This window comes from Eptatretus burgeri, chromosome 11, assembly GCF_056783735.1.
Source record: "Eptatretus burgeri isolate ZD-2024b chromosome 11, Ebu_testis_v1, whole genome shotgun sequence".
NCBI classification, from domain to species: Eukaryota; Metazoa; Chordata; class Myxini; order Myxiniformes; family Myxinidae; genus Eptatretus; species Eptatretus burgeri.
The window spans coordinates 20,547,429-20,569,469 of record NC_140971.1 but is presented as its reverse complement, the minus strand read 5'-3'; the positions used below and the strand labels follow the sequence as shown (position 1 = coordinate 20,569,469).

Sequence of the window (22,041 nt, the reverse complement as noted above, 5' to 3'; positions counted from 1 at the left end):
AACAAAACGTTTGACCCTTTAAAAAAAATAAAATTATCAGATTAAAATTCACAATTTCCTGTCTGTCTGTCTGTCTGTCTGTCTGTCTGTCCTTGATACATTCGGACATTATTCATCTAACCTCAACCAAACTTGCCAAGGGGGACAAAGGGTCACATGGCCGAGGCTGTAGTGAATTAACCCCCCCCCCCACCCCAAGGGGGATTTCCACTTTGGGTTCAGCGTGGCGTTTCGTGGGGCATACACAGGACCTACTGGAAGTAAAAAAGTATTATAACCACAAACTATTCTGTCAATTCTTTCCAACGCATGGTTACCTTTTTAAACAATTACCAAGAAGCTTGCTATCGCTCGCCAAGCTAGCCGTTCCACATCAACCATATCAATGGAGTGCTTGCCTGGTAAAGGTGCTCAAGTGAGTGTTTACGCATGAATTATATATATATATATATATATATATATATATATATATATATATATATATATATATATATATATATATATATATATATATATATATATATATATATATATATATATATATATATATATATATATATCCCATTGCCTGTCCCATTTTTCTAGCCATAAGATTTTGTGGACTCATGTACATGGATTGTTTATGACATATATCTTGGGACCTCTGTGTCATTTCTCTCAGCCATGGCATCAAGTGTGACATACGATATTGCCCCCGACACCGTCATGGCCCAATTTTGACCTTTATTCGACGCATAACCCCATTGGTAACGCACGCTTGCCTCCAACCTGTCCGGCCTGGGTTCGAATCCCGACCCAGCTATGAACTGTCATCCCGGGTTTCACGGGCAGAGGAATTCATCGATGTGTGTGTGGTCCCTTGGATGGACGTTAAACTGGGGATCACATCTGCCAGCATTAGTTGGTGGACGGTAAAGATCTCATGGCATCCTTCATGAAGAGTACCGTCGGTCACCCCAGTAAGAAGGAGGTGTTTCTAGTAGATATTAAAAAAAAAACATTTCTTCCATGTTTCATGGTAGTACACCTGATTTAGAAGATCTGCAATTAACGAAACACAAACTTACTTTTGGCATTGGTACATTCACTATGTACACGGTAGTTATCACCTTATCTATCTATAATTCCAGCAATGTGTGTGCGTGCGTGTGTGTGTGTGTGTGTGTGTGTGTATGTGTGTGTGTGTGTGTGACCGCTGTTTCTCTACAACCGCTGGTCCGATCTAATTGAAACTTGCCAGGTATATTGCTGGAGCCCTGTGGATGTGCCTTTTCAAGGTTTGATATTAATGGGACAAGTGGTTCCCAAGTTATGGCCAATTATTTACCAAACCAATGACAGGACATGGTGCTATGATGTCACAATTGACGCCACAATTCTTCGTCTTCATTTGATATGACATCACAATTCACGCTGGGACCTATGTGCCTTTTCAAAGTTTGATATTAATCGGACAAGTGATTCCCAAGTTATGGCCAATTATTTACCAAACCAATGACAGGACATGGTGCTATGATGTCACAATTGACACCACAATTCTTCTTATTCTTCTTCTTCTTCTTCTTCTTCGTTTGATATGACGTCACAATTGATGCTGGGGACCTGAGTATGTGCCTTTTCAAGGTTTGATATTAATCAGACAAGTGATTCCCAAGTTATGGCCATTTATTTACCAAACCAATGACAGGATACGGTGCTATGACATCACAATTGACGCCACAATTCTTCTTCATTTGATATGACGTCACAATTGACGCTGGGGACCTGAGTATGTGCCTTTTCAAGGTTTGATATTAATCGGACAAGTGGTTACCAAGTTATGGCCATTTATTTACCAAACCAATGACAGGACACGGTGTTATGACGTCACAATTCTTTTTTTATTTTTATTTTTGCACGTATGGGCACGCACTAGTTTATTAAATTGAGTCTTCTACTGATTGGCTTGGGTTTTGTTATGGCGATGTAACAAAAAGTTGGATATTTATGAGCAACACTCACAGAGCGTGATGATCAGCATGTCGATAAGAGACGCATCTTCGGTTTATTCTTCATGTCTTCATTTAATTTATCCTTTCTATCAGAATGTTCTTGTTCTCCCTGTAATCTCTGGACAAACTCCTCAGATGAGTAAAGTAAGGAAGGTTTAATGAACAATCTGTTATGAGAAACACTTAAAGAATCTTTGAGTTACTAATTGTGGTTCATCATATCCAGTGGTTGAGGTTCTTTTCTTTTTGAATGAGGCCCATGAAGGAACTTGAACTTGTACTGTATAAATCGGACAACAATGACACTTAGGTGAACTACAAGATCACAATAACACAATGGACAAATATACTATAGTACTACTACTACTATCCATACTCTTCACAGAATGTCAGTGATGCGGAAGCAGTTTCCTGAGCAAGGATTACACTGGGTGGTTTGCCATTGCTTTGCCAGCAGTAATTTGTTATTTGTTCAACGTGTTGATAGCTCAACTACTCTTCATAAAGGACACCGTGGGGTCTTTAACGTCCACCAACTAATGTCGGCGGATGGAATTCCCTTTTAACGTCCATCTGAGGGACGGTGCACTTTCTAACGCAATGCCCTACCTGCGAAACACCAATCTGACAGTTTTATAGTCAGGCCGGGAATCAAGGTCAGACTAGCCACTCAAAAAGTAAGTGCACAACTTCTGTCTGCACCATGGTTTTATACCAACAAAGAAACACAGTAAATGGGATTTGGAATTATCGCAGCATAGAACAGCTCAAATGGGAACGTTAAACAGGCCAACCTGATTAGTATCAAGCGTTCAACTAGTTGACTGCATATGAACATATGTGAAGTGGAGGGTTAGAGTTCAAATTCCATTCATTCCAAAGTTCTTGTCTCTTGGGGAGTCTGCTGGCTGGGCTGCGCTGCACATAGTCAACTGGGGCTCTGTGCCAAAGGATCCTACCAAAATAGCACCGTGCTCTGCTGCACCACAATAACGACAAACTGTTGTAGTTAATTTATTATGTTGGAGGGAGAAGCAAATGTTTGAGAATAAAGCAAGTGGAAGAAGGCAAGACACTGATACTCCAAGGCACATGGAAACTTACAGTGACTCCCATTATATTTACACTTTTCACTGCTTTTTATTCCGTATGATTTACATTCTCCTCCTTATTTCGTTTCGATATCTCATCTCTGTTCTTGTTGTCTCTTTCTTTATCTTCACGCTGCGCCCTCTTCGTTCTACTCCCCACCACGACCTCACACAATGTACTTGTACCTGTCGTGCAAATCTCCTTTAATATCCGAAAAACTTCTACCGTATCCCCATGTAACGTTTCCATGTGAATAACCCTGTCTTATCTAATCTCTCCTCATTACTCATACTTGCCAACCCTGTAGAACTATCCTTGATGCTCTCAGAGTCGAAGTTGAATCTTTTATAATGCAGCGACTTTTTTTTTCGATAATACTGGGATTGAACTCGACTCAACGCTGATGGTAGTTGAATAACATAACTTATACGTGTTATGGTACAGTAATAGAGGTTATTGATGGTCAATATTTGCAATTTTTTAATTCCACAAACTTTTGGTTTACTGTTAACAACTCAGCGTTAATTTTAGTAATATGCACACTTATTGACCAAAAGAACAATGTTATGAATTCGTTTTATGTTCCAAGGATCAGATGTTACATCTTTTTTATTTTCAAGTTGAAAAATGCAATTCTCATCGAGTCCTGAACAATGCAACACTGTAAAGTCTCGCACTAGATGCAATGCCGTAAAGTCTCGCACTAGATGTAATGCTGTAAAGTCTCGCACTAGATGTAATGCTGTAAAGTCTAGCACTAGATGTACACGCTGTAAAGTCTAGCACTAGACGTACACGCTGTAAAGTCTCGCACTAGATGCAACGCTGTAAAGTCTCGCACTAGATGCAATGCTGTAAAGTCTAGCACTAGACGTACATGCTGTAAAGTCTCATACTAGATGTAACGCTGTAAAGTCTAGCACTAGATGTAATGCTGTAAAGTCTAGCACTAGATGTAACGCTGTAAAGTCGAGCACTGGCGTAACGCTGTAAAGTCTAGCACGAGACGTAATGCGTAAAGCCTAGTACTCGATGTAACGCTGTAAAGTCTCGCACTAGACGTACACGCTGTAAAGTCTAGCACTAGATGCAACGCTGTAAAGTCTAGCACTAGACATACACGCTGTAAAGTCTAGCACTAGACGTACACGCTGTAAAGTCTAGCACTAGACGTAACGCTGTAAAGTCTAGCACTTGACGTAACGCTGTAAAGTCTAGCACTCGACGTAACGCTGTAAAGTCTAGCACTCGACGTAATGCTGTAAAGTCTAGCACTTGACGTAACGCTGTAAAGTCGAGCCCTCGACGTAACGCTGTAAAGTCCAGCACTTGACGTAATGCTGTAAAGTCTAGCACCAGACATACACGCTGTAAAGTCTAGAACTCGACGTAACGCTGTAAAGTCTCGCACGAGATGTAATACTGTAAAGTCTAGCACTAGATGTAATGCTGTAAAGTCTCGCACTAGATGTAATGCTGTAAAGTCTCGCACTCGATGTAATGCTGTAAAGTCTAGCACTAGATGTAATGCTGTAAAGTCTAGCACTAGATGTAACGCTATAAAGTCTAGCACTCGATGTAACGCTATAAAGTCTAGCACTAGATGTAACGCTATAAAGTCTAGCACTAGATGTAACGCTATAAAGTCTAGCACTAGATGTAACGCTATAAAGTCTAGCACTAGATGTAACGCTATAAAGTCTAGCACTAGATGTAACGCTATAAAGTCTAGCACTAGATGTAACGCTATAAAGTCTAGCACTAGATGTAATGCTGTAAAGTCTAGCACTAGATGTAACGCTATAAAGTCTAGCACTAGATGTAATGCTGTAAAGTCTAGCACTAGATGTAATGCTGTAAAGTCTAGCACTAGATGTAATGCTGTAAAGTCTAGCACTAGATGTAACGCTATAAAGTCTAGCACTAGATGTAATGCTGTAAAGTCTAGCACTAGATGTAATGCTGTAAAGTCTAGCACTAGATGTAACGCTGTAAAGTCTCGCACTAGATGTAATGCTGTAAAGTCTCGCACTCGATGTAATGCTGTAAAGTCTAGCACTAGATGTAACGCTATAAAGTCTAGCACTAGATGTAATGCTGTAAAGTCTAGCACTCAAAGTAATGCTGTAAAGTCTTGCACTAGAAGTAACGCTGTAAAGTCGAGCACTAGATGTAATGCTGTAAAGTGTCGTACTAGATGTAATGCTGTAAAGTCTAGCACTCGATGCAATGCTGTAAAGTCTAGCACTAGATGTAACGCTATAAAGTCTAGCACGAGATGTAACGCTGTAAAGTCTAGCACTCAAAGTAATGCTGTAAAGTCTTGCACTAGAAGTAACGCTGTAAAGTCGAGCACTAGATGTAATGCTGTAAAGTCTCGCACTAGATGTAATGCTGTAAAGTCTAGCACTAGATGTAATGCTGTAAAGTCTAGCACTAGATGTAACGCTGTAAAGTGTAGCACTAGATGTAACGCTGTAAAGTCTCGCACTAGAAGTAACGCTGTAAAGTCTAGCACTAGATGTAACGCTGTAAAGTTGAGCACTGGACGTAACACTGTAAAGTTGAGCACTGGACATAAGGCTGTAAAGTCTAGCACTGGACGTAACGCTGTAAAGTCTAGCACGAGACATAACGCCGTAATGGTGTCCCAGTGAAACGAGCGTGACAGACAAAGAAATCTGGGTTTTTTAAATACCGTACCAATATGCAGTCGAAGATGACCACGGCTGAACAGCATATTCAGGAAGTGACCAAGGTAGACCTAATGACCTATGTGTAATTCTAGCACTACTTCGTTTGATTGAAACATTAAACCCTTCTCATAATGTAATCTAAAAATGTATTCATCTTACATTCTGCCAAAAAAAAAAACCTGAAACTTTCCTGTAAACATTGGTCTTTTTCCAAACAATTGACTTGAGGAGCCCCTCGCTGCTTCTCATCTGCAAATTTAAATTATTTAATCCCCCTTCATTACTGAGCTTGTTTATATAAACCACAAATAACAATCGACCCAGATAGGACCCATGCAGTACTCTGCTAGCTACTATGAGGGTACTCTCCATACCAACACACCCGTTCTTAAACAAATTTTCCTTCCAACCTTCTTAACAGGCTCTTATTCCAACTTTCTCATAGCTTAGACCGATGTGGAACCTTGTCAGAAATTATCCAAAAACCTAGCTATGTTAAATCTACTTACAGATGAACTACTGGGGGAATGGTGACGAAGGGGAAGGGGTATGAGATAGAAGATGGCAGTTTGGTCAAACCTCCACTGAGAGTGGTCTCGGAGATTCCTTTATGTCCTTCATTGCTGATTGCAGGACCAACAGAGCTTCCTTACATGCCGACTTCAAGGCCTGCAGCTTCTGTTGGTACAAGCACAGTGGCACCACAGAAGTGACTGTTTTCCTTAGACAAACAGTAACTGAACAAACTAACGACTTTTGAACTTTTTTTTTTTTCAGTACACCATGACATTCATGCCCAGGCTTGCCAAGCCATTTACTGAGTTTAAGTCTTGTCGCGTTTAGAGTTAAGTGTCTGAAAGTAATGATTTGGTTGATGACCGACATCAATTTAATGTGTGTGCATTCCATATCTTTTAACACACGCATACAGCAGCACTCCAGACCTGTATACAGCAGAGCCAGGCATCGTGGTGGTAAGGCAACGATCCATCAAAGCTCGGTGGAAGCTGCTTCGCATCAACACGCTTATGCAGGCTCCTCAAGGTCGGCATCACCTCGTACTGCAACAAAAGAGAATGCCACATGGAAAATTTTCTGCATTACTGTAAACATAATTCATTTTATTATGTAGGATAAATGAGGCAGCAAAATGCAGTTTATAGAGGGGTTGGGACTCATACCCAGATTGGGATAGCTCAGAGGCAAGTGTGCTACTTCTGCACCATCCTGTTTGGATTATTCACATGGCAGACGAAGTATTACAAATAAAAGTAGTACTCAACTTAAAGGGTAATAAAATAATAAAAGCTGGAAAAGTTCCCAAAATTGAATACACATTTCCCAAGGGCAATTGTGATGTCATTCCAAATGAGAAAACAAGGTAACTAGTAATCCATCCATTGGGACCATACTCTGTGCGGAGCATTGGTGCTGCCTAAGCAGTCACCTTGGCTATTGGGTACAATACTGGACGGGTCGCCACGCCAACATAGGATACCAGCAAGCTGGCACTCATTTTGCCAACCTCAGAAGGATGACAGGCAGAGTCAACCCCACCTGGTATTCATTCAACAGCCAAGGGAGATTTGAACTCAGGATCTTAGGATCCCAAGCCCACCACCCGAACCATTAACCCAACACCAGGCATATCCGAGTAATGAAAAACAGAATAATTACTTATATCAAGACATACTGATTATACGACTGTAATATTCAACTTTTTCTTTAAAGGATCATAAGCACTACAGCATCCGTTAACGTACCTGAGGAATGCACGACCTTTCCATTTTGACCGCAAGTTCCTTTTCTACCATGAGCAATACAGAGTGGACACTTCCTGGTATTCGGATCTGCAATCCCAGCAGACACACTTGATCTTTTTGTTCTTCTTGTTGTTAAGAGCATGAGAAGGCTTTTTCAAACTTTTCCCCTCAATCACAATTGGATTAATATTATGGGATGGGAGAAGGAGGATACAATTGGGTTTAAGGGAGATGAGGGGCATGTAGGCCGGATTCGAAGGAGAGGGGAGAAAGGAGAATGTATGGAGAAGACAAAAAATGGTGAGAAGCCGCAGAGAAAGTTGAGGATGAAAATTGGACCATTTTTGCCCACACAACATGCAAGTGGCTCGAAAGGTGAACCTTGTGGACATGCTCTCTCTCTCTCCATGCTCACCTGAAAATCAGCAATGGCTTTCGACAGCACCTCCGATGGACCTGCTTTTCTTGCATCAACCACGATGGCAAGGCCCTGCTCACGAACGTCCGGGCTGAAAGCAAATCCCCCAGACACATCCAAGCAAATCAGGCTCAAGTAAGACCATTAAATGATGTCACGACTGAGATTATCTTAATGGCAGCATGACTTGCCGTAGCAAGCAGGAACATTGAAAGCACAAATGTTTCAATCATTAACAGGTGCCAGGAAGACATTTATTATTTATGTGGTTTCCACATTTGTCATCAGGTCCAAAGACAATTGACAATCACATTAAAGGCTTTTAATCAACACGTGCAAAGCCAGCAACTGAGTCTTTGAAGGAAAAATTAGTTAAACATAGGTCAGATGAACACATTAGCTTTAGAAACCCTTCGCTTCATTCAACATACCTTTAGAAACCAACACATGCAGATAATCAGAATGAATTGTACTCGGTAGAGTGCATACCTCCACCAGGCTGAACAGTTCATGTTTTGTATCCCGCCGGATCTGGATCTGGACCTGAACTGAAATCAAATCGGCTTGTTCTCGTCACAAACCCAACCTGTGCACCAAGTTTCAACTGTTTGGACATTTTGACAACTTGAGTGCTCAGTTTCAATCCATCCGCAACTTTTTTTGACATATCGTGCTATATATCGTTTTTGGCCCTATCCCTCAATGGTGGAGAATCACTTAAAAAAAATTATAGTAGTCGGATCCGGATCCGAATCTTCACCAGAATCGAATCAGTTCGTCCTTGTCACACACGCAACCTGTCCACAAAATTTCATCCGGATCCGTACACAACGTTTTAGGGAATCCTGTTCACAGGCAGAGAAACAGACGGACGGGGTGAAAACATAACCTCTGTCCACCTTCGGTGGTGGAAGTAATGACCATAAAGTAATAACGAGAAAGGTTTACCATCCAGGTGGTAAATTAACTGCCAATACATAGATCCCTTTTACTTTTCTTCCTCCATTTGTTCTTTCTGAGCACTCTCCAAATGCTCCTTTTGGTAGTATGTGTATGTGCTAAACGCGAAAGCATTCAGCCCGTGTATCCTTGGACGTCGATGGGTGCATAACAAGAGGACATGTCCGTCTCCCCACTTTTTGGAGGAGGGAGGACAGCATATCGATTGTTACCCCCTTCCCAGTTTTTTGGTCAAAAAACAAAAAAAATACGTAAACTCCAAAAGGAATTGCAATAGATTTTATGAAAACTTTAAATGAGCGATTAATTACTCAGCGAGTGGAATATTAATAAATTATATGATTTTTCGGAGTATTGTTGACATGAATGCCATATGGCCCAAACATTATGACGGACCTCTGGTAGCTTGTGCATGCTGCTGTGTTTGAGCCTGGGGAGTAACTGCTCTAATCTACCTGTCCGGGTTCTTCCCGCCATCTTTGTTCTTTGTTCCTTTCACACTTCTTTCTAATTTTCTTGTATTTAATTCTCTTTATTCATTCTAATTCTTGCTTTTTCTTCTCTTTCATCTCTTTTACTATCTGATCCTCTCTTTCATGTCTCTAAGGAGAAGTGAATTCTTGCAGAATTTTTTTTTGCAAGACTCACTTGGCTCCGCCTGGATGGGTTTGAGAGTGGTGGAATAGCGGCTGAAACCCGAATCCTATCCAGGTTCCTCCTGATGACTCCATCTTTCCTCTTTACTGCTTTGGGTTCCTTCTTGGTCTTGTGCTTCATTACATTCTGCCACAACTGCTACATATGGCGTACCGCTCCATAGCACGGCGGACCGACACTTGAGAGCACTAGTTGATACCAATTGAGGGCTTGTCTAATTACATCATCATCATCATCATCACACTAAATTACACAATTTGGTGTCTGTCTTTGGTTGATGCACTTGGTCGTTAGTTTTCCAATCTTAAACAAACTTGCCAGGAGGGCTACGTTGTAGCTAAGATAAGACAAAAGTTGTAGCTACTTTGTTTGCCCCCCTTTGCCCCGCCCAGGTGTTCCGAAGGGGTAGAAATGTAAATTCTCTATGTAAATGTATATTGTGTAGCGCCGCTCCTGGTGGGAGAGCGTATTATGACAGGTCTTCCATCTTGATTTTTTTTTCACATTAATTTTGCATTTTCAGACATTATTTAAAGTCTTGTATGTTGCTTTAGGCTCGACTGGAAAAAGATTAGGAGGAATTCCAATGTTGTGTTTGCTTTTTCTGTCTTGGAAAAACGTGAACAGCTTTGAGTGTTGTGTGGGGGCATAGAGCTGCTGTTATCACCACTTGCTCACTTAATTGGATTTTTACGTCATTTCACTTGTTTTTTTTTTTCAATGCATCAACTGGAGTTGATAGGGATGGTTATGAGACGTGTGTTGGTCCCCATGGGTCTGGAATTGTGAACCAGAATAGCACTAAGTTCCTTGACTTTGCAAGAAGTCATGGACTTTGGGTGGCTGGTTCATGGTTTCAGCGCCCACAGGCTCATCGCTGGAATTGGTATTCCAATGCTGGTGGTGTGGAAAAGGAGATTGACCATGTGTTCGTTGATGATCGCTGGAGGAGGATCCAGAACTGAAGAGTCCACCGGAGTGCTGAGTGAATACTGACCACAGGCTTGCGGTAGCAACTCTGAAGTTGCAGCTTAAATCTGGGAGAACGGTACCATCCCAGCCTAGGCTGGATGTTGGCAAGCTCAAGGATGAGAGGGTAACTGAGGAGTTTGTGAACAGGCTGAGTGGAGATTTGGGGGGTCTAGGTGCTTTGCGGAATCCTGAAGAGTTGTGCAGTGCCTTCAAGACCACCGTCCTTGATGTTGCCAATGCCCTGGAACTCACCAGAGGGTGAAGAAGAATTTTTTCTCTCAAAGGGCACTGGATACCATTGACCAGAGTCGCAGGGCCAGGCTGAATGGCAGAGCTGAGCTATTCAGGGAGCTGAGGCGTAAAACTGTACGTGCACTGAGGGTGGACAAGGAGGCCTATGTGCGAGGAACCTGTGAGGGGGTAGAGCATCACCTGTGATCAAGTGATTCTCGTCCCGCTTACAAGGAAATTCGCACATTGCGTTCCTCCAGGCCCATCCCTCGATGTACTGCAGTTGGAGCGGAGGGTGGTAGGCTCTTGACAGAGGAGTCTGAAGTGAAGGCCCGCTGGGCTGGTTACTTTTTGCGGTTGTACCGGGCTGATTCACCAACTGTTAAGTTGCATGTCAGGGATGTTATTAATCCTACTGCTGATCCTCGAATCAACTGTGATCCACCTTCGTTTGTGGAAACACAGGCTGTGATGAACAGGTTGAAATGGGGGTAAATCTCCAGGGATCTGTGGCATCCATGCTGAACTTCTCAAGGCTGGTGGAAATGCTGCACTCGTGTCGTTGCATGCAGTTTTGTGCTCTGCCTGGAACACAGGCATCATCCCAACTGACTGGAAGAAAGTCCTTGTTGTTCCTCTCTGGAAAGGGAAGGTTGAGCACCAGGAATGCAACAACTACTGAGGGGTGACGCTGCTCTCAGTGCCAGGCAAAGTCTTTGCTCGGATAATTCTTGATAGTGTTTGCCACCATCTGCTTGAGCACCAGTGTCCAGAGCAGTCAGGCTTTACACCAAAGGGGTCAATGGTTGACCGCATCCTTACCCTTCTGGTCCTCACCGAATGCAGGCGAGAGTTTCGGCAGGGGCTGCCTGCAGCCTATGTTGATCTCTGTAAAGCGTTCCATCTGGTGAATCGGGATGCCCTCTGGAGGATTCTTGGTCTTCGTGGGGTGCCACCAAAACTGATCGATCTAATGTCTGAACTCTACTTTGGTACTGAGAGTGCTGTGAGATGTGGTGGTACCATCTCTGACTTATTTCTAGTTCTTACTGAAATTTGTCAGGGGTGTGTACTGGCCCCCACACTTTTTTGCACTTGTATGGACTGGATTCTGGGGAGGATATCAGTGAGATCAAGCTGCGGTGCATTGTTTGGGAATGTCAAGATCTCAGACCTTAATTTCGCAGACGATGCAATCATCTTTGCAGAGACTCTGTATATCCTTTTTGGGGGCCCTCTTGGTGCTTAATGAGGAGTCGGAGTCGCTGGGATTACGGGTTTCCTGGGTCAAAACTAAGATCCAGGCTTTCAATGACATCTTGGATGCTGCTGTCATGTCTGTACCTGTTTGTAGTGAGGATTTTAAGATCATGGAGAGATTAATTCACCTTGGCAGTGATATTCATGTCTCTCCTGGCTGTGAGCCAGAGGTCAATTAGACGTCTGGGTCAGGCCTGGGGAGTCAACGATTCACTGGATCATGGGGTGTGGCACTGCCGGTACCTGTGCAGGATGATTTCCAGGGACATCCTAATGGCCCCTGACAGCACACCATATTGGCTTCTCTCTCTGCACTCACATGTCCCCAACCCTCTCCCCTCCCAATTTTTCAATAGCAAACGATGCCCTTATTGAAGCTTTGGGCTTATTTGCAAGCAAAACACGTTTAGTTTTAAAACAAAAATAACACGTCATCGCAGTTTGGCTACCTGTCTTGTTAAACAAGGAAGCACGACAAATCCATGATGCTACCAACAACTGTAACTGGAATGAGCAGTTGTACAAATAATTAATCTGATATTATGATGAACAGATTCTCAAGATTAATCTGACAAGAGCATGCCACAATGTAATACAAGTATGTATGTTAAAAACAAATTATAAAATTGTGTATGTATATATATATATATATATATATACATCCTATATTGATACAGTAAATGACGACAACCCAGGAAATACACCATCACATAAACAACACTTATGACAGATGGCCAGTTGCTATAGCAACTGGATAATAAACAATCCACTTTGATACGAGTCAGAGCTACACCATACCTGAGTATGGAGTATAAATAGATGAGTAGATCAGTCAGTGCAGTCGCTACAGGAGTAACTTTTGTCCACGTTGAACTACCGGCATCAATAAACACCACAGCATGTCCGGCTCGGTCCCTGGAACCTGTTTACAAATGGGGAGACGCCTGCGGCTAAGTTTTCTTTGGCCAAGCAGACACAGGTGACACAAAATATTCCATAACAACTGCTGCTCCGTAACACACTGTACCGGCTGAACTAGCTGGCTGACGTATGACAAATGCAAGTCTTGCCCCGCCTTGCCCGTTTAGTATCACATTATGCTTCCTGGGATAGAAGCCAACAATGGAAAGGTGAGAGGATCAGAAATATCACAGGTGGCAGAAATTTGGTGCTGTATAATTTATAACTTTTCCTTGATGACATATTATCAACAGCTGTATCTGTCTGTCTGTTTGTCGTTCTCTCTGTTCTGTATCAAACCAACTCAGCATGATTGCTTACTAAAATTATTATATAGAAGAGGTGAAAATATAATCAGACAATCACGGCAATGAAACCTGATGGAAAAAAAAAAAACTTGATAAAATTAAATAATTTTTTTAATGCTTAATAATGTATTAAATTTAAATATAGAAACTGATAAAACAACCAATCGAATCTATCCTGAAACAACTAACTCCCGGTTGCTCATCATCATCATGTCTCCAACATTGATCTTTACTGCGTCTGCCTCCTGGTATGTTCGCTTCACATCTCCAGCAAGAATGAAATATCCCTCTTTATAATCAATCAACTCTGAAATGAAAAGCAGAATTCCCACAAGTAGCAGATATCCAAGGCATCTGCGAAATACAATCTTCTATTTAAGTGCTGGCAGGCATATTGAGCTTGGTCACATGGTGCCCAAATCACGAGGTGGGTGCATGTACGCCCAAGATCTGCATTATTGATCCTCAATTATTTCATAACATGTGAAATCTTCCGATGGACTGTTCTGTCTCACTCTTCCCTCCAGGACTTCAAGCAAACAGTGCACCACCACCATCTCTTGCTATCCCCAATTCTGACTTACATGTTCTTTATTATCCCCATTGACCTTTCCTAACGCCTGATGTTGGCTTTACGGTTTAGGTGGCTGGCTTAAAATCTTACGGTCCTGAGTTTGAGCCCCTGTCGTTAAGATAATGCCAGGTGGGTTCACCGAGCCCGTCATCCTTCCGAGGTCGGCAAAATGAGTACCGGCTTACTGGGAAAAATGATCCATTTGAGTATCCTGTGTCGGAGTGGTGACCCATCAGGATTGTGCCCCCTAGCCAATGGAAAACTGCTTTGGCAGCTCAAGGTGTCTGAAGACATGAACGGAGTGGCTATTCTTATTATTTTAACCTTTCTTAACCGACTATCTTACTTTCTAGTTTCAGTGTTTCCTCCCATTCTCCTCTCCTCTTTTCTTGGTCATTAATTTATTGATGTTTGTCCCAATGTCAGGTCTACCTTGCACTTCCATGAGCCTCTCTCCTTTAAATAAATAAATAAATAAAACAGGAGGGTCTAAATGACCTCCTGAGGGTCATGATATTTCTGGGAATACTACTGGCATATCAAGCCTGGTGTTGGCTTAGTGGTTAGGGTGGCTGGCTTTGGATCCGAGGGTCCTGAGTTTGAGCCCCGTTGGCCAAGTGGGGTTGACTCAGCTTGTCATCCTTCTGAGGTCGGCAAAATGAGTACCAGTGTTGCGGTTTGTCTCTGCGCAGTAGCGCAGCATCAGTAGCGCAGCCGTGCTTCCAAGAAATGATATCTACCTGGCAGCCAAGCTGCCATACACAAGAACAGAACAGAACTGGTATATCATTGGCACTGGATGCACCAAGAAGGCTAACAAACCAATGAGTCGCAATACAGTCAAACAAGTAATTTTAAAAACCAACAACATAACCACAACATCAGATAACATGTGTTCTAACCCACTGCGAGGTTTATTGTTCAATTTTTTGACCAGCGACTGCACAACAAGTATAAAATCGTTTATTTTCAAAACCTCACAAATAAGCAGATGGTTGTTATTCCAAAGCAGAAACTTGTACTGCAGACATGAGGTTGAAATCACACACCTGGCAAGCAGGCAATTCCAGATCGGAGCAGTTCTTCATTAACTCGAGGTGCCAGTGTAAGCTGTACCGGACTGGTTGCGTCGATGTGCAGAGCCACCTGCTTGGCAACAACAGAAGGTTTTTCTGAGCCTGTGAGGATCGGAAAGTGGGCAAGAAGAGTCGCAGAATGATGGACCAGTGAAAGAAAGGACGGGAATGTGATTGCCGCGAACTCCTGACCCGCAAAACATCACATATGGAAAATTTGCATTTGCAGGTGATGGCGTCGCTGGCTGCTCACAAACTTTACTTTTGCATTTACATGAGGCGTGGGTTTTACAGCACAAGGAAAAATGAAATAAAACTAAGTGCCTGGAAGATGACAAGTTCATGGCGTTTTGTTAGATCAGAAGAGCGAAGCGATTACAGTACAGAGAGCGAGGCTCAGTGAAGGAGAGTGACTTGCTCGGCCAGTTTGAAACTTATGCTGGACCGGTTTGAATCATGGCATGTTCATAAGCTGGGAATCAATGCAATGAGCACCTCAAAAATAATGGCAGCACCAGCAAGAGTGGGATTATATCCCCCCCTCCCCCCCGGTGATGGATCTGTTACACAAACCAAAACTGAACAACCTTTGAAGATCCAACAACTTCATATGCGACTTACTTTGTAGATAACTGGGACAAAGAAAATCTGATAAACTCCGTTGATTAGAGGGGAAAAGACGGGAGAGTAAGGTCACAGCAATTACCGCATCTGCAGTAAATGTTTTGACCTTAGTTTGGAGTCATTCCTAAGATAAAAGCCGAAAGCTAACATCAGTGAGGGCATTGCAGATCCAATCACAATACAGAGTTATAATGTATGACACTCAAACACAGGTGGTAATGATTAAACCTCGACACGAGACATTGTTATCGAGTCTCAAGGTAAGTCTCGAGGATTGATCTTCAAGTCAATTATTTGCAAGTAAGTTGGGTTGTTCGACAGTCATTCCTTCTACTTTTACAGAACTACAGTATTCGTTGTAAAAATTACAACACATCTGGAGTTGGCCTGATTGTGTTCCTCAATAGGTACTTGCTTAATGATGTTGTGATCCCAAACTTACAGGCTGGTAGGAGGGCTTTAGAGGTGTGTGCGCTATTGAGCCGTCCAGCCTGGGTTGGAATGTCGACCCGGCTAAAAACAATCACCTTGGTGTTTCACGAGTAGGGCGATGCCACCAAGGTGTGTGCTCCATCCATTGGAAAGATGTTAATCCGGAGGAGCGTCCGTCAGCGCCGGTTGTTGGGGGACGTTAAGGATCCCTTGGTGTCTTTCACAAGGAATAGACGAGTTATAACCGACACCCTGAACAAATTACAACTTCCTCCCTGATTGATCTGCTGGAAAGGCAATGACAAACCACCTAGTACCACCATTACTAAGGACTGTTTCAGCAGCACCGATGCTCCGTTAAGAGTACTAGTGCATGCCCGTTGATGCGTGGCCATACGTGCAAACCCTCCCCCCCCCCTGCAAAAAAACTCAAACCGCGTGCCAGAAACAACAACCACACAAGCCGTTCCTTCGCTTTCACATGCCCATACGTGCGTAGCTGTATGTGCAATATATATATATATATATATATATATATATATATATATATATATATATATATATATATATATATATATATATATATATATATATATATACTTTAAAACTGCTTGCCAGAAGCAACTACACAGGCCGTTCCTTCGCTCTCGCTTGGCTGTACGTGTGTGGCCGTACATGCGTGTCTGTATGTGCATGGCCGTACGTGCATGGCCGTACGTGCGTGCCCATACGTGCGTGGCCATACATACAAAAAAAATTAAAAAAAAACTTTCAAACCGCGTTCCAGAAACAACAACCACACAGGCTGTTCCTTTGCTCACGCTTGCCCATATGTGCGTGGCCATAAATGCAAAAAAAAAAAACTTTCAAACAAACACACAGGCCATTCCTTCGCTCTCATAAATGACGACTGGATTGGGGCATTGTGTTTATCTATAAATGCGGATAAGAAATCGAGAAATTATTGGAATACAGTAAGTCATCACTATCCAAAAGTAGTGCGCGCCCGTACGGAATGTTCACATCATTCCACGAATTATCGCTTGCATTGAAGTAACAACTGCTGTGATACTTACACACAGAGTTAATTAAAATCAAGGTTACCTCCCTGTCTTTGCTTGCCATGACATTCGCTGCCATTTACCATTGGCACTCCTACCCCACGGTAACTAAGGCACTGATCGATCCCCATCGTAACCAGCACGGCACGTGACGTCATCGTCGGCCGGCCGTGCACCGGCCTACGCAGCCACGCCCACGCAGCAACGTGTCCTGTGATTGGTAACTAAATGGCGCATCGGCCACGCCTACGCAGCACGCGTCCTGCCATTGGTTGGTAAATAAATGGCAATAACTTGGGAAGCATTTGTCCGATTAATATCAAACCTTGAAAAGGCACATCCTCAGGTCCCCAACAATATATCTGGCAAGTTTCAATTAGATCGGACGAGTGGTTGTCAGGAAACAGTGGTCACGTACACTCACAGAAACACACACACACATTGCTGGAATTATAGATAGATGTAATGAGGTCAATGAGATGACAAATGAAGGGGTTGAATGCAGACTGCAGAGCAATGAGTAAGGAAACCCGTCGTGAATCGTTTTTACCACCAAATTGAGATGTATTTCGTTTGCAAGTATGTTGAGTGGAGCTGAATTCCTTAACACTTCCAAAGGCCACAACGTTTTGACAATTGGAAACAAAAAGAAGTTGTGCACTTTTTTGATAAATTATTTTTGGAACAATTTTTCTTCAATAAATAAATAATAATAAAAATCGTCTCCATGTACATTGTACACACCTTTATCTCGTTAGCACCTCTTCATAAACAACATCGCTGAGGAAACGGCGCTTCTTCTTTGTTTCCTCGTCCAGGGCAAGAATGCGGAGGCTTTTAATGGCCAATTATTCAATTAGCGCCAACATATTTTGCCTTTTCGCAATGAAAAACACGAAGAGAAGAGAAGAGAAGAGAAGAGAAGAGAAGAGAAGAGAAGAGAAGAAACCCGTAATGGCGAACGCAGCTGAGTTTCTCTTCCCCATCGACCACAGCTACGCAGCAACGCTTCCTGTCATTGGTTGATAAAAAATGGCCGCAGCAACGGTTCCTGTCATTGATTGGTAAATAAATGGCCATAACTTGGGAAGCACTTGTCCAATTAATATCAAACCTTAAAAAGGCACATCCTCAAGTCCCCAGCAATATACCTGGCAAGTTTCAATTAGATCGGACCAGCGGTTGTCGAGAAACAGCGGTCACAGACACACACACACACACACACACACACACACACACACACACACACACACACACACACACACACACACACACACACACTGCAGGAATTACAGATAGATGGAACCAACTTTAAATGAAGATGATGATTCCAACTTTAAATGCCATAGATTTTTTGTTGATTGATGTAATTATGATGCCCCTTAATTTCATTGTCATTATTTTAAAGGTACATTGTTATCTCATAATAGTTTGGTCCTGAACATAATGTAATCTTTGTGCTATCCTTTATATCCAAAGAGATGTGACAAGTTACTGTATTTTTTTTTGTATACCTTGTCGAGGCTCGTGTAAGAGCGAACACACAACGCACATCAAGGGGGGCATGAGACAAGAGGGGCGGGAGTGGGAGGGACAAAACAGTGGGGAACAGACACATTAGGAGATCTGTGGAAGGGAGAGGGATGGGACGGGGAACATGGGGAACAGAAGATGGACATTACAGGGACTTTCAGGAAGGAAAGCAGGGAATTTGAAGGAGGTGGGTTTCGGTGGAATATCGGGGGTAGAAAATATCGAGGATTTGGATGGGAGATGATAAGAGGTGGTGGTGAACAGCTGTTTTGAAGGCCTGGAGGGAAGAATGGGATTGAATAGAGTGAGGGAGTTTATTCCAAAGGTGGGAAAAAAAAGAGGAATGAAAGAGTGAAGGTGAGCAGTGATTCGTGATTTTGGTAGTTGTACCAGAAGGGGGTTGTTGGCGGACCTTGAGCGCCCTATGGAAATGTGGTGGGGACAAATCGCAGAGAGAGCAGGGGGGCGGGGATGGAGAGGAGATGGTAGAAGACAGAGAGACCACTGACCAGCCTGCGGTGAGAGAGTGAGAGGCCCAAAAATTCAGCCTCATCGCGGGAGATGCCAATGATCTGAAATGCCTTGGTTTCCACAGCGTGAAGCCGAGAAAGGTGGGAGGTAGGAGCACCAGCCCAGAGAGGAGAGCAGTACTCCATTAGGCTGCGGACAAAAGCTTTGTAAGTGGTCAGGAGCTCAGGTGGGCCGAGGAAGGACTTTGCACGACGGAGGATTCCCAGTCAGCGACTGGCTTTTGAGGTGAGGTTTGAAATGTGGCTTTCCCAGGAAAGGACATGGCAGATAGTCAGACCCAGAAGCTTGAAAGAAAGGACTTCTTCCAGAGGATTGTTGAGAAAGTGGATGGGGGGGGGTTCTAAATGGTCCTTTCGGAGAGACATCGTGAGAGTGTGAGATTTGTCCGGATTGAAAGACATGTTCCACGTGTTGGACCAGTTTGTGATTTTATCCAGATCTGCAGTGAGCGAAGAAGCTGCTGCTTGCTGGTCTGAGGGATGACCGATGGCACGGCAGAGGGTGGAGTCATCAGCAAAGAGATAAAGAGGATTTTTCAGAGAGTTGAGAGATTATTGATGAAAACCAGAAAAATAACAGGGCCCAGAACGCTACCTTGAGGAACTCCAGCCTGGACAGGAAGAGGGGATGAAAGAACTCCATTTAGGGCCACATGTTGACTGTGGCAGGAGAGGAAGTCTGCGAGCCATGAGTGGAGATGACCTTGAATACCATGGGAAGAGAGTTTGGTGAGTAGGGCAGGGTGCCAGACCATGTCAAAAGCACGTGATATGTCCAGGGATACGACTCGGATTTTCTGTCTGGCACTGAGGACCTCCATCCATTGTTGGGAGAGCAGAAGCAGCATATCCAGGGTAGAGTGACCTGGTCTGAAACCAAATTGATGATCGGAAATCAAGCCATTGGAGAAGAGGAAGAATTTAATGTCTGAAGCGATGATGGATTCCATAACCTTGCTGGTGATTGGGAGAAGGCTGATTGGTCTGTAGTTGCAGGGATCTGTTTTTGCACCTTTTTATGCAGGGTAGTGATGTTAGCAGATTTACAAGCAGATGGCAGATGACATTAAGCAAATGAGAGGGTGAATAGAACAGAGAGAGGGTGAGCAAGAGCAGAAGAGCAGGTTTTTAGGACACGTGGGCTGATGCCGTCTGGACCGGTTGCAGAATCTGAGTCGAGGTTTGACAGCAAGCTATCCACTTTGTCAGAAGAAAAGGACACAGAGTCCAGGGACAGTTGGGTGTGACTGGGTAAGGTGGGTAGCGAAAGCGATGGGTTTTGGACACAATATTTAGCTGCGAACACCGAGTTTAGGCATTCAGCCTTTAAGTTGTTTGCAAGTGATAAGTCAGTTTGAATGTCACTACTATGGGAGTAAAAGAGGAAACCACAAGAAACGTTTTGTTCTTGAGATAGTGTGAAGGAATCTTTAACATCTATGAGACATGCAAACAGTTGAGTGGAACGGCACTTGGTTGAGCGCATACCCTCCGCCAGGCTAAATAGTTTACGTTTTGTATCCCACCGATAGGCCGGATTTCCATCGTACCTTAACCAAAATTGAATCGGCTTGTTCTTATCACATACCCAATCCATCCACCAACTTTTCTCACAACTCATCCATAATTTTTTGAAATATCATGCTATATATCGTTTTTTGCCCCATTTATCAATGGTGAAGAATCACTGAATTTTTTTTTTTCTCCTGTCGAGATCCGGATCAGGATCATCACGAAAATCGAATCCATTCGTACTTGTCACACACCCAACATGGACATCAAGTTTCGTCCGAATCCGTGCAAAACTTTTTGAGATATCATGCTATATATAGTTTTGGGCCCGATCTTTCAATGGCGAAGAATCACTTAAATAATTCTAGAATCCAGATCCGGATCCAGATCTTCAACAAAATCGAATAAATTCGTCTTTGTCATGCAACCAACCTGTCCAACAAAGTTTGTCCGAATCTGTGGATAACTTTTTGAGATATCCTGCTCACAGACAGACAAACAGACAGACAAGCCGGTAGGCGGCGATGGGTAGCCGAGCATGGAAAATATAAGATCGAGAACAAAATGGATGTCATATAGCGGATAGGGAATCACCTTAAGATTATGCATATCAAATCTCATCGAGTTCCATCTCCTGATAACTACTCGGTATCCATTTGAATGAAACGTACCAAAAATGTGGTTTGAAATCGGAAATCCCCAAAGTTCTAGGGGGTGCTGTGGGTGAACAAATATCTAAATCGAAAATTCGGCTCGATCGTTTGTGCACAATGTATTCCAGACGATTAGTGTGAATTTTCATGACCATCCGACCATAACCCGAGGAGGAGTAGCATTTGGCGCGAAGGCACCTCCAGCTCTCGCATATTATCGATTTTTGCACTAATTGACCTTTGACCCCTGACCTAAGCGAAATCAGTCAATATATCCTGAGGCAAAGTTGTAGTGCTCATTGAGTACCATGAACCTGCAAAGTTTCATTCGTATCGCAAAGTTTCATTCATTCGTATCGATGTACTCACCTGGTCGCTCGGGGGCCTTCAATTTTCGCCAATTTTCGCGCATACCCTAATTGTAGGGGGCGCTGCGGGTAAAGTATTCCATATATCACAAAAACCGGAATATATTTGATAGAGCATCACCTGTAGATCATTCGTGCCAAATTCCATAACCCTACGTGGGATAATGGCTTTCGGAATTGATTCCGCGTGAACGGTACCGATTTTGAAGGTTTTTCGGTTGTTGCAAGGGAACCAAAGCGTCCCAAGCAACCATCACAATTTCCAAAGCACTAGGTCATCAGATGTACCTAGCACCCGAGTTTGGTCAAAATCCGCCCAAGTTTACTACAAATTATGCTGATGACAAACAAACAAACATCCAAACAAACA

General features: G+C 43.1%; 1 protein-coding gene across 4 annotated transcripts in view; it reads right to left on the bottom strand.

Annotated features, from left to right (window-relative positions):
- LOC147016622 (pleckstrin homology domain-containing family G member 4B-like) overlaps positions 1-22,041 on the bottom strand; it is a 110,869-nt gene that overhangs the window by 28,876 nt on the left and 59,952 nt on the right. For all 4 annotated transcript variants that reach the window (XM_085845448.1, XM_085845450.1, XM_085845447.1 and 1 more), the window contains exons 4-9: positions 14,932-15,060; positions 12,839-12,962; positions 7,958-8,051; positions 7,543-7,629; positions 6,724-6,840; positions 6,359-6,457 (exon numbers count right to left, since the gene is read on the bottom strand). In XM_085845448.1, coding sequence (XP_085701574.1) covers positions 6,359-6,457; positions 6,724-6,840; positions 7,543-7,629; positions 7,958-8,051; positions 12,839-12,962; positions 14,932-15,060 — 650 coding nt within the window. The remainder of the gene's footprint in view (positions 1-6,358; positions 6,458-6,723; positions 6,841-7,542; positions 7,630-7,957; positions 8,052-12,838; positions 12,963-14,931; positions 15,061-22,041) is intronic.